The sequence below is a fragment of the Miniopterus natalensis genome, chromosome 6 (assembly GCF_054644295.1).
Source record: "Miniopterus natalensis isolate mMinNat1 chromosome 6, mMinNat1.hap1, whole genome shotgun sequence".
In the NCBI taxonomy this organism is placed as follows: domain Eukaryota; kingdom Metazoa; phylum Chordata; class Mammalia; order Chiroptera; family Miniopteridae; genus Miniopterus; species Miniopterus natalensis.
Window position 1 is genome coordinate 25952642 of NC_142086.1, and position 13928 is coordinate 25966569.

General features: G+C 35.0%; 1 protein-coding gene across 1 annotated transcript in view; it reads left to right on the top strand.

The window, feature by feature from the left end:
• The window catches only part of EPHA6 (EPH receptor A6), a 771763-nt gene that overhangs the window by 338567 nt on the left and 419268 nt on the right, over positions 1 to 13928 (top strand). The window contains exon 5 of the mRNA XM_087818112.1: positions 8793 to 9128. Within this exon, the coding sequence (XP_087674238.1) occupies positions 8793 to 9128 (336 nt within the window). The remainder of the gene's footprint in view (positions 1 to 8792; positions 9129 to 13928) is intronic.

Sequence of the window (13928 nt, forward strand, 5' to 3'; positions counted from 1 at the left end):
CTTTAAGTAAACTATATAAGAAAAATTAACCAATGATCATATTTGCTATTTTGCATTAGAAACACTTTTGTCCTGTTATGACATTTAATTTTTCTGATTACTCCCTTTTTCTTGAAGCCATCTGTTCCCTTTCAGTCTAAGACATTGCAGTCTTCCCATTCACCCTCTTAGTTTTCTCACCATTGTGTTTGTCGCTATTGCTGGGTTCTTTTCTTTTGCTCACCCATTAAATGTTAATTTTTCTCACATTTCTTTCTTTACCTTTTTGTCTTTTCACATATTCTCTGCCTCATGGTTTCAAACAGCACCTGTAAATAGATGATGCCTATATTTTATTATTATCGCAGTCTTCTCTCCTAAGGCCCAAAGTGTTCTGGACCTGACAACCTATTTGTCCTATGGAAACCTGCATGTATGTCCCTCCTTCTACCATATCACACTCCCCTTGGTTATTAAACTCATGGACTTCCAAGATGTTGAGCGTGTTCTCATTCTTAGCGCCAGAACTTTCTTCTACTTGAAATGCCCTGTAGGTCTGCCTAGGCCTATCTTCTTTTTGCCTTTCAGGCTCAAATATCAGTTCTTAGGACAGGCTTTTCCTGACCACCCATTCAAAAATAGGATCCCTCCCAGTTACTCTTTGAAAATATCAGATTTATTTGTATAATTGCTTCCTTGTTTATTGTCATTCAACCCATACTAGATCCAAAGGTCCATGGGATCATGGATATTCTTTCTTTACTGTATCTCTTATACTGATAATAGTACCTTGCAGATACTAGGCACTAAATAAATATTTGATGAAAAAGTAAACTAATAATTTCAAGCTTAACCTGCAAAAGGCAATTTTATTTCTTTCTACCCCAACGTGCTCATATACCCCAGCTTGTTTTCTTATCCAGGTGAATCTTTACCTCGCCATCCAAGCCAGAAAGTTTAGATTCATAAATCTTCCCCAACCTCAGCATGTTCAAGTGGTCACAGTCCTATCAATTCTACCTCTTAACATTTCTTCAATTCATTCCTTCCTATCAGTTCCTGGCCCTATCCTTTTAGTGAAGGCCCTTCAACTATCCCTTGGATTAATTTAATAATAACTCAGCAAGCCCCCTTCCTTTTCTTTCATTCCTCAAAATATTCCAAACTATTAGAAAATATTATTGCTAAACCAAAACAAAACCTTGATCATATTTCCATTTCTTCTACCTAAAGTCTTTCAAAACCCAAAATTGTAAGAGTTAATTCAAGGACATACAAAGTCCAGCTCTGGCCTGTCTCTCCCTCTCCAATTGTAACTATATTAGAGTCTCTCAAACGGTCCTAATACACAGTTGTACCAGCAGGATACTTCAAAGTTTGGGTCTTCTTGATTTTAAAAAAATTCATTGTCTTTTTTGCATAAACTACAAAATATATAAAGAAATTATGAATGAAAATTTTAAAATGAAATACTGAAATGTTTTCTGTATTTCTTAATCTACTTTACCAACTCTTAACTTTATTTCTCAGGTGACTCATTAATGTATGGTCTATGCTTTAAAGTATGAGCTGTGGGGGACACTCCACAATATCAAGTCTGAGTCAGTTAAGGCTAAGTACAGGAGACCCTACTGCCTGCCAAGTCTGTTACCAAAATAACTGTCTAAGGCTTTTCCAGGCCAGAAGGGAAATTGATCACTGAGGTTGAAGAAACAAAGGAAAAAAGACTTACTAAGAAAGTGCTTGTCAAGCAGGAAAGATAGAAAGCATGGAAAGGTCAAGAGAAATGAAATGAGGGTCTGCATATATATATATGGATGCATGAAAAGTTAGATAAAATATCATTCCACACTCATAGCACTTGTACTTTGATGTTTCTCATGTGTTTAAATCAGTAGGATTTTTTTTAAAGCTACTCAACAGATTCTGGAAGATTAATAGATTCAACAAACATTTGTGTTACCTGTTTAGAAAAATTTAAAACATAAAATGTAAGTTATATATGTAGATAATTCTAATGCACATCAGAGTTTCTTTTTTATTGTTCATTTAAATACACAGTCAAGTACCTTGTGTGTAAAACAGTATTTTCAAACTTCAAACTTTATTCTTAACACAAGACAAATATCATGTCTCTGTCTCTTTGTATTTGACATACAATAACAGTGATTGGGATAAAAGTGCAAAAGGTGGATTTACTTTTGCTCTAAGGCTAACATTGTAAAACATGGCTTCCTGATTGCTGGAATAATTGGCCACCTGAGAAAGTCATTATTCTGTCACTCTTATTTTGAGTTAGAACAAATAATGTGCTGGGATGCAGCAGGAGAGATGCTCTTCATTTCTGCTTCCCTTCTCCAGAATGCCCCTCCTGGGTGGGTGCAGGATGCTCACATCCAGGTACCCCTGCTCTGTTTGCTATATCTTCTTTTCCCCCCATCTCTTAGTGATTTTTCCCCCGTCTCTCCTAAGCGTGTTTTGTTTTTCCATCTCACAACTGAAATACAAAAGGGCAACTGATTGGTTAGGTGGCTCATTGCAAACCCAGTGTAGCAGCCACAATTTTATAAAGGCCAAAATAGAAGTTGTAAAGATGGATTTTATTACTTCTAGCAGGCTGTGCTATATTCTTGACTTGTCTTTTTATAGAAAATAACTCTAAATATTCACTCCATGTATTGCAATGGTATATTTTTAAAATTAAAATGACCTTTCCATTACAGAATAGATACCTGTATGTAATGAATCCTAGTTTCCCCAATACAGATCACTCATGTAAAATATCATTTGAGGTTCATGAAGTTTCCTAAGCACAAATACTTTAATTTTTATTTCAGCGGAGGTTCTTATACCAAATCACCTGGGAGAGGTTCCTCTATAGGAAGAGAATATTAAACAGTCCTTCTGCTGATTCTGAGAATGGAGTTACCACTTGCTTCCAGGGTGAATCTCTCCCTGCCCTCTCCTGTTGGCACTCAGAGAGCATTGTCCCACTCACTGTCATCGACTTATACACAGTAGACCATCTACAAATAAGCACCCATATCTGGAAAGAGAGTGTTCACAAGTATCCCCACAATGTTACACATTTTGAGAAAGGTTTATTTATTTGCTTTCATTTAGTCACTTATTGTTTTGCTTTTTCCTCCCAAATCATGGCCGTGCTTAGACTCTTCATATTTCTCTTTTCTCTTCCTAATGCATGATTAACTCGAACAGAAATTGCTGTATGTAAGTGTGCATGATTTCTCTTGTTTCATGATGTTATGGAAACTGGATCATTTTAAACTGAGAAGACACAAGGCCAGCCTTCTCATTATTTCATTTGTATTTTAGTGTGCTTTAATCATACCTGTGGTTTTGCCTTTTAACTCCTGATCTGCACAGCTACAATACATTTCTGTTGTTCTTACAATTAGTTATTCTATGGGTTTGGTGTTCTTTTCTGCATTGATGAGGATGGTTGATAACTGTTTTTTGGAATTTTCCAAAGGTAAAGTTATACCCATTCTCTCAATAGCATAGACATTTGGGGCCAAAATATTTACTTTTAAAGTTTTCGAGTGTCCACAGAACAGCATTTTAAAAAGTTTTTATTCCTTCCCAATGGATAGAGATGGGTGACTGCCCATGTGGTTATGAGTCTTTATTAGTTAATCTCAAATGTGACCATATAAATATTTCCTCTCACTTCTCAAGTCATGTGGATCAGGCTCTTGCAAAGATTATAACCTTGAACTCTGATCTCCAATATTTGTTAAATGTTGCCCTATGTAAAACATAATTCTTGAAAGATTGCACAAAATCATGCAGTTTGTTCATCCCCTTAGTTAAAGCACATGTTGCCTTTGGATCAAGCTGGACCACAGTAGACTTGTATACACAAATATAGATATGTCAGTGTAATATGTACATTTGGTAAGCATCAGTCCCCTCTTCTATAAAATAGGGATACTAATAACTACCTTATGGGTTTATTGTATAATTGAATGAAATAAATCATGTGAAATATTAAGTACACTTCTTAGGGGAGGAAAGTGCTTAAAAATGTTGAATGTATTTCTGAATGCATATCTATCAGGTATAAAAGTGGTCAGTTCTGCCTGAGGACAGAGGGTGTCCCAAAGGGGTAACACCTAAATAGAGCCATGTAGGAGTAGGAGTTTTCCAGAAAGCAAAAGGAGGTAAAGAAACAGCATGTGCAAAGGCATTGAGAGTGCAGCAAAGGGAGCGCGAGGCTAAGGGATGGGCCTGGTTATGAAGACATTTGTAGATAAGGTTGAGTTTAGGTTTTATTCTGAAGTAAATGGTATTTGGTCTATTGGGTTTATTTTTTTAATTTTTCTTTTCTTTAACTATGACTTTTATTTAGAACAGAGACCCTAAAAAGATTTATCAAAGTCATCATTTACAGTACTATGAAAACATTAATGGGAAACAAAGTCTTCATTTTAGACATCAGTTTAGTGACTGAAGAGCGTGCAGAACATTGAGAAAATGAGAACAAGTAGAATAGAAAGAATCCGAAGCACACGCACTGCTGCTATATTTTTGAGCATATTTATCTTAGAGATTTAATTTTCACTTGCTCTTCTACATATGAAATTATTTTAAATGCTCTAAAATAATATTGTTAAAAGAAATATTTTGTAACAAGGCAATAAATTGCTCGCTAATTTGCATGTCTTCAAAATTTGTATTGAACAATGCTTTCTAAACAAAGCACTATAAAACACTCTGTATTTACTAGACCTCCTCTGTCTCTAGGTTGAATGCAGTGTGGTAGAGCTAAAAAAGAAAAGAATCTAAACATAAAAATCCTAGCTATTATCCTACCCCTAATGCACTGCCTGACCTTGACCTAATTATAGCACTTATCCGGGCCTCATTTCCTTATCTGAATTAATTGTGATTTGGTTTCTTTCTCCCCCATGGTGAGGTTGAAGCCCCAGTTTTGTGATTACTTGTCATCCATTTCCAAATATACAAACATTTTATGAACAAAATTTATCAATAGAGCACAAATTGGTTTAGAGGAGGCGAATATAAAATTCTGTTTACAGATGTTCCTATTAAATATATTCTTCAAAAATTATATGGAAAGGACATTAGATTAGCAATATGGATATTGATAAAAGTTAAATTAATGGGGGTAATACAAAGGATGAGACAACTGTTAGAGTTTTAAATTACATTTATATGCAAATCTGACAATATATTTTTAGTACATTATTACAGTAGCAATGTACTTTTTCATTTGTTCCTATGTATTTGTTTTTCTTTAGTGAATTCTACAATTTACTCATTTGCAAAAGCATTTACCTAAATATTTCTAGATGGTTCAATGTTTTTTATTGTTCTCTCTGACATACATTAACATAGAACTATTTTCCTCTCATTTGTAAACTCATAGATATGAAAAAATTTGCTTTTTATTAGGAAACTGTACTACTACCTTCTTGGTAGTCATTAAATTAACAAACACATTTAAATTATTGCCAGGTGGTAACTTAAGAACTGGTAAAATTCGGCTTAATAGGTGAAAGCCTTTCATGACTTGATATCCCGTTATTTGGATCAAATTTTCATTTGGATCAATTTTTTTTTTTTTTAATATATCTTTATTGATTTCAGAGAGAGGAAAGGAGAGGGAGAGAGAGAGATAGAAACATCAATGATGAGAGAGTCATTGATCAAGCCCACAACCCGGGCATGTGCCCTGACCGGGAATCGAACCCCAAGCGCCTGGATCCCAGGTCGGCGCTCAACCACTGAGCCACGCCCAGCTGGGCAGATTTTTATTGTTTTTAAGGTTAAAAAAATGCATCTGCAAAACCACAGTTAGCTATAGAGTTAATGGGCAAATAGTCACTCTCCAGTCATTGTGAAAAAAGCCCTGTTTGTTTATGAGTTAATATATTTCTATAATTATAAACATGAAATATGTATCTACAGCAGTTGATGTAGTAACTGAAATATGACACTTAAGTTTATCTCCCTCTGTTTCAGCCTTTGTTTAAGGGTGTTCTGCCAAATGCTAAGGTTTCTCCAGATGCTTCTTGGAAAATGAGGCTCTAAGTGAAGCAAATTGTTTTACATTTGTTTCATTATCAATCTGCCGGAAGAATCTTAATTTGAGCACTGAGCTCATTTTTATGTGTAACATCTCATGGGACTAAAGACGTTGCACAGGATATATTTTGGGAAATACCCATTCTATTTAAAAACACTTTACATGGAAAAATTTTAAATGAAAGCAAAACAGAATCGTAGTCCACCTGCCCTCTGCTGCTGTAGGAGGAAGGTGGGGCCTGAGGCCAAGGGCTTTTCTGAGAACAGAGGAGACAGCACTGCCACAGTCTTCTCATCGCTTTACTAGTAGAGCTCTATTCCTTTTTTCCTTTCTAAAAATATATACATTTTTATTGATTTCAGAGAGAAGAAGGGAGAGGGAGAGAGATAAAAACATCAATGATGAGAGAAATCATCAATCAGCTGCCTCCTGCACACCCCCTACTGGGGATCGAGCCCGCAACCCAGGCACATGCCCTGACCGGGAATCGAACCTTGACCTCCAGGTTCATGAGCCGATGCTCAACCGCTGAGTCACACCAGCCGGGCTATTCCTTAAAAGAATAAAGGGAAATCCAGATTGAAGCAAAAAATTAATTAATTTAAAAAGGAAGAAGATTGAAAATATATTTTCTAGTTACTAGTAGAAATAAAATTGCAGTTTTTATGTAAGGTTTATTATATGATGAGCTTGGAAAACAGCTATTTGCAAATCAGAATAATTGCCCTTTTCCTGTGAAGTCATTCTGGAGGGTGAAGCGTGGAGATTGCTTTTCTTCTATGTAGATTACTTGGTTTGTTTTAAAGAAGAAACATCAACATAAGGAAATCCCTGAGAATTTTCAATACAGATGTCACCAAAAGGGTTATTGTGCCGACGGTATTTCTCCTCCCAAAGTGTCATGTAATCTTTGTGTAACTTGTAAATGATAACAAAGCAATCAGGCCACATTCATAAAAGCCCAGTGACACATAATTTAGTTGAATCTGAGAATGAGAATTAATTGTCTCTCTTTGTTCCAAGTTCTAAATCTTAGTAAATGATTCACTGCGTGTCATTACAGCTTAATATTTGCATGAAATCACAGTTTAACTGGCATAATTTAACAGCAATTAAAAAGCTATTTAATCGTCATGCAAATTGATATGAGAGCCCTTGAGTAAGAAGGGTGTCTGCCTTTTTTTTTAAAGTATCTCCAAGAGGACAGTTACATACTTGCAGACACCCATAACACAATTGATAACATTTTTCATATTTGTGGAAATATAAGTGAATATTAATTCATGTTTTCCATTATAAATAAGACAATAGAGCAACAATATGAACGTGCCATTCTGTGGGAAGACATTATAGTAATGAACATATATCTTTATTCCCCAGGCATAAGTCTAGGTTGGAGGTAAATGCTACACTTGTCCCTGTGCTCTAGTTTATAATCCCGGCCATATCTTCCTTTCTGAAGGCAGACATTCCTGTGTTTAGTGAATGAATGACTGTAATCCAAAAGGAGCATATATCAAAGCTTGAATTTCTTTCCAAGGAGAGAGTGTTGCAGAAAAATTCCTTCCTACCTTCTAAGCAAATTTTCGTAATAGCAGAAATTTTAAAAATTGGTATAGATTTCTTAAAAATAAGCCTTCTGAAAATAAGCAGAAATGTTATTTCATTAGTTATTTGTTCAGTGAGTTATTTTTCAAAATATATATTATAAGCGTAATCTCACAAAAAAGAATTCTTTGGTATTTCACATATAACACAGTGCAGTGTCTGGCATCTAGTAGACTTTCAGTTAATATTTGTTCAATAAATTACATGATACTGAAGTCTGAAGGTCTCAGATAAGTGTAAAAGATTATTGACAGAATTTTAAGAGAAGGATTTAAGTATGGAAAAAACAGAAAGAACACTAAAGGAACATGCTCTTGCACTCCTTGAGACCAACTTGTTTTTTGCAGTCTTGATGACAAATAAGAAGATCATGTGGGTCTCTTTATGAGCTTATAAGAAGACACTTACTGGTGCTTAGTAAAGTTAGTCTCAGTAAAAGTCTAGTCACCGTATCTTATGTGCCTTTTATGTCTTCCATATAATGCTTTTATCCCATGACGTTGACAAGGCCCTAATAAAAACCTTTCTCGTGCCTCCAGTTCCCCTTGCTCTTCCTATTCTTCCAAATTCTCTTTTCACCCTAACTTTATGGTCATTTATTTTCAACCTGTGAGAAACAGATACTTAGAGATTGTCAAAGGTAATAAATGGTCATTTTATCTACACACCAAGCATAGTATGAAGACTGAATACGTGAACATATATGTATTGTTATAACATATATATATGTGTATTATTCCTTTTTCAAATTTTAAAAATGGTGAAGTAAGTATTAAGATATAATTAAAATCATAACATAATTTATAATAATGTTTGGTTATTATATATTTTCAGTCACCAAATATTTAAACAGTATAATTATCATGTCTTTTGGAGATCTGCAGCTTTTGATATTAAATATTGAAATTCATATACCAAAAAATTAGATTATAGACTATCTTCACCCCTAAAGACTGCTTTCTTACTAGACTTATTTAAATGTTATTAATCATACGTCCTTTATGTTCCCATCCAAAGAAAGAGCTTGGACTATTATGAAAGACCAACAAGTGTTTATTGATGAAGTTTTCAAGTTAGCCCTGTAATTCATGGTCCTATACATATATATTTGTTTTTAATTGCTTTTCTCTAGGGCCCCCTTCAGCTCCTAGGAATGTGGTTTTTAACATCAATGAAACGGCCCTTATTTTGGAATGGAGTCCACCAAGTGACACAGGAGGGAGAAAAGACCTCACATACAGTGTAATCTGTAAGAAATGTGGCCTAGACACCAGCCAGTGTGAGGACTGTGGTGGAGGACTCCGCTTCGTCCCAAGACACACTGGCCTGATCAACAATTCCGTGATAGTTCTTGACTTTGTGTCTCACGTGAACTACACCTTTGAAATAGAAGCCATGAACGGAGTATCTGAGCTGAGTTTTTCTCCCAAGCCATTCACAGCTATTACAGTGACCACAGATCAAGACGGTAAGTTCCACCCCTGTTCTCTCAAAAAGGACCCATAATTCCCTTTTGATGCATAATATCCTTGGTGGATCGATATTCACTAAGGTGCAATCCTATATTCTGTGCACTACAGAGGTGATATTCTGGTGGTTGTTTCTTATTGTTTCCTAAGGTTCAGAAAGATATTTTTGTTATTCCTTTTTAGTAGTATGCTGAATTAGATACAATGCTTCTCTCTGTTGTCTAAGCATTTATGTTTCTTTATATAATTCTACATAATCCAATATATCTTAATGAGTAAGTTCATATTACTTACTAATGAATGTTAGACATAAATGAAACGTTGTTAAATGAATTGAAATTGTTGCCCCACTACACTGCTGTCCCTTTTCCATATCAAACAAAGCAAATTGTAAGAATTCTTTAATTATAATTCATACCTATATTGTGAAAATATTTTTGGCCAACATACTTAATCATGATCCTCTGTGAAAAGAAATAGCAAAAAAATCCAGGAATATGTCCAAATGCTATTGTTTAGGTGCAGTTTGTAAAAAGTAGTTAAACTGTCTTTTTTTAAAAATCTAATTGCTTTCAGTTAAGTGTTCCTTTTATAATGCTATAGATTTTTACTGCAATATAGTTAGGCACAAATACACCTATGATTTTTTTATAAGCATATATTCTCTTTAATTCTTCCCTAATGACTTATTGCAGAGCACAATACAGGAAAAGCTTCAGAGCTTTTAAAAACTCCCTTTGAGAAGCATTCATAAATCATGTGGATACACAAATGATTGTCTTATGGAAGAAAGTGTTGTATATGAACACACACATATATATATAACATATTTATAAGGATAAAACTATTTTTATACACTGCATTTGTTTGCTGGGTCTGCTATAACAAATGCCACAGACTAGGTGACTTGAACACAGAAATTTATTTTCTCACAATTCTGGAGGCTAGAAGTCCAAGATAAAGGTATCATCAGGGTTGAATTTATTCCGAAGCCTCTCTCCTTGGCTTGTAGATAGCTGTTTCCTCTGTGTTTTCCCATGGTCTTTGCTCTGTGTGTGTCTGTATCCTAATCTCTTCTTCTTATAAGGTTATTGTCATATTGGATAAGACCCCACCCATATGACTTCATTTTACCTTCATGACCCCTTTAAAGACCCTGTCCCCAAATACAGTCATATTCTGAGATGCTAAGGTTAGGACTTCAGCATATAAATTTTGGGAGGATGCAGTTCATTCAACCCCTAACAGATACTTAGAGCAGCATATGATGATATTTTTAAATATAAATATATCGAAAGTGTTGGAATACAACTAAGCAATAGAAAGGAACAAACTAGTGATACAAGCTCTTGGATTAACTTTGAGGGCACTGTGGTGAGTGTAAAAGTCAATCTCAAAAGTCGTCATACTGCATGATTCACTTGTATAACATTCTCGAAATATCACAATTAAAGATAAGGAGAACTGATTAGTGGTGGCCAGGGCCTAGGGATTAGGGGTAGAGCGATGGGTTGTGAATAGGTAGCAGGAGGGAGCCTTGTGGTAGTAATATAGTAATATAGTTGACTCTTAATTGCAGTGGCAGTTACCTGAAGATACAGGAGCCCTGGGGATTTTACCAAGGTCCGTTTCCTGGTTTAGATGTTGTACTAAAGTTACGCAGGTAGTTGACATTGGGAAAGATTGGGTAAAGGATGTATGGAACCTCACTATACTTTTTTGGCAAATTTCTGTGAATCTATAATTATTGGAAAAGAAAAAGTTAAAAACATTGCTAAACCTGTAAACTGTGCAGGAAGAAAACTTTAATATTCTACTAAAGCATGTTTGAAATGGTTGTGACTATTTTATTCAAAATATTATACATAAGTTCACTTTGCAGATATCTCCAGACATGCACCTGCCCTGGCCCGTGTGGCTCAGTTGGTTGGGCGTCATCCCGGGCACTGAGGGGCTGCCTGTTCGATTCCCCGTCAGAGCACGTTCCCAGGTTGCGGGCACGCTCCCTGGTAGGGAGTGTGCAGGAGGCAGGCGATCAATGTGCTGCTCTCAAATCTGTTTCTCTCTCCCTTCCTCTCTCTATAAAAATCAACAAAAAATCTTAAAAAAAAGAAAAGAAGAAATGCACCTAATAAATAAAGCAAAGACTAATAGTATTACACAATCACCATTTTTGTATTTACTATGCAATCCCCCCTTTATTTAACAAATAGCTCTACATCATAATATTTGCTTTTTAAGTTTGTTCAAAATGGAATTCTTAATTTTTCTTTTTTTTCTTCTTCCCCATCAATGAAATCTTGTCAAATGTACTTTCAGGATAGAACAGATTAAGGCCTTCTGTTTCTCTTTGCTTTAGCAGATTATTTCTAAGGCTTTTTTGCTGCTCCCTAATCAAAAAATACATCCCAGTATAACCATTCTTAACTACAGTGTATAAATAATTGTGTTAGAGTAAAAACAATACATCTCTTTAAATAAAATATATATTAATATGCTTCATAATTTCATACATACATACAGCAGCCTTTCATTCTAGGATTAGAAGAAAGATTATTTCATCTACTTTTCTAGTTAGCAGAAGGATGAAATATAAATTGTTTCTCACTTTAAAAATTTAGGAAATTCATTAAAAGTGTATTGGTGTAAGTGTAAAAGGGTATTGGAATAAGATGTAGTATCCATATATTGAGACTATACATTTTGGAAGGATGATATTATTAAGCAGTCTTCCCTAATAAGTGTATCTTTGTTGAAGAATGTTAAGAAACAATTATTGCTAATTTAATTTAACTTTTTTCAGATACAGTTAGTAATAAAAAAATTAACATGTATTTAAATTTTATTTGGAAAATATGTAAAGGTCCTAAACTGAACTCAAATATTACCACATATATACTTAAAATATTATGACCCGCCTTATGTACATGAGTGACTATCTCCATGTCATAATTTTTAGACACACCAAGAAGCCCCTCTCTCCTTGTGCCTAAAGTTCTGATATTAGAGAATCACATCTTTAAAAGTACAGATACTTCAGGTAAGGGTGGCATTATGAAGTAATTCACCTGTGGATGTATCATTTACTCTTTTTATATCAAAAGGGGTCAGATTCTAGTGTTGGGTAAAAGGATAACTTATAGAAACTGGAGTGTCCAAGAACCAAACTTCAGCTGCCATCATTGTAGCCAATATTTAAAAAGATAGTACTTTTACTGCTGCAGGGCAAGGGAGGGATTTCTGACCATTTCACCTGGTAGTCTTGGAAATTCTCTTTGAAGTGCCTGAGAGGCACTTTTCCAAAGCTATCTGATAACACATTGCAATTTGATTGGACTGGAGGGACCACAGTAAATGATTTGTTTCATTATGTGTAGGTTACATATTACTGTTTTTATACTAAAACATAAAAGCAATATGTGCTATTCACAAACCTTTAATTTATTCAACATATGAACGAACAATGGCGAGTGAGCCCTTATAAACCTTACCCGCTGGTGGGGAGGTAGATAATACACAGTAACTTGACAACTGTGTAATTAGTGCTGTGGTTAAGTCCCACAAAGTAGAGCAGCTCAGGATGCTCTAACAGCGTGTATCCCCCAGGTCTGCAGGCTAAGGGCTGCTGTTCCTGAGGAAACAGCGTTTAAATGAAGCTCTGTTCTGAGAGATGACTAGAACGTGACTAGGCAAAATGATGCTGGGAGGAGGGAGAGAATTCTGAGTAGAAGGACCCAAGAAAAGGTTGAGCAGCTGAGGGATGAGGCACTGATGACTAATATATCAAGAGCACCTACGTAGCTGGTCTTTTTCAGAGGTACAGAAGGATTTGAGGAAGAAACTGGAGATGTAACCTAAACTTCGGAGAAATGAGTGGGTGTCTTCAAATTAGCCAAGACAAGTTAGAGAATCAGCATCTATCAGAAAATTCTGTTATATTAGGGCTACAAGTAGGGAAAAGAAAATCAGCAGAATAATACTGTTCATGAGGTAACACTTGTATGAATAAGGAAATAAAATATTAGAGACCAAAAGGCTTAGACAGTTGTATTAATTATGCTTTCACTGCTTCGCGTATGCACAGTGTGGAGCATGAGGATAAAGAGGGAGTTTGTACTGAATTGCCTTTTCTTTCATGTAATCTTTTCTCATATTTAAGAAGTATTAGGACAACTACATTAAACAACCTTCACTTAATTGTTTGCTCTCTGTTTACAGTTAAACAAATGTAAAAAAAATTTTCCCCCCCAAATCACTTACAACCACTTAGCTGTAGTTATGGGAAACATTCCTTGATTATTCTGATTCTAGTTGGATAAATAAGATTAGAGATTTAAGACTATGACTCTCATAATTAGAAATCTTTGCAATAAACCTTAATTAACTGACTTCTATAACCCCAAGAGCTATATTTGTAACCTATTTTCATAGTTTATTTAAATAATCTTTAAAGGTGTTTCATTTAGAGAGCAAAACAAGAAAGCAACACATAGAAAATATTTGGTTTTAATCTTCAGTTCATGATGGGAAAACTAAGGTGTGTACTTCAGTAAAAGCAATTGTCCTGGTCAGAGACAGTACAGAAAAATGTTAATCATGGAGAATCAACCTGAAACAAATTGTGTTTGTAGATATTCTGACATGTGCAAAAACCTTTAGAAACCATGTTCAAAGTGAAAGACTTTCTAAATTACAAACCAATTCTGCTGATATTTGCTAAAGGGTCTTTAAAGCAATTATTGTCAGAAGCAAGTTGTCCAGTTCATTGGCTTCTTAAAATATATGTTCAGTGCTCTTAC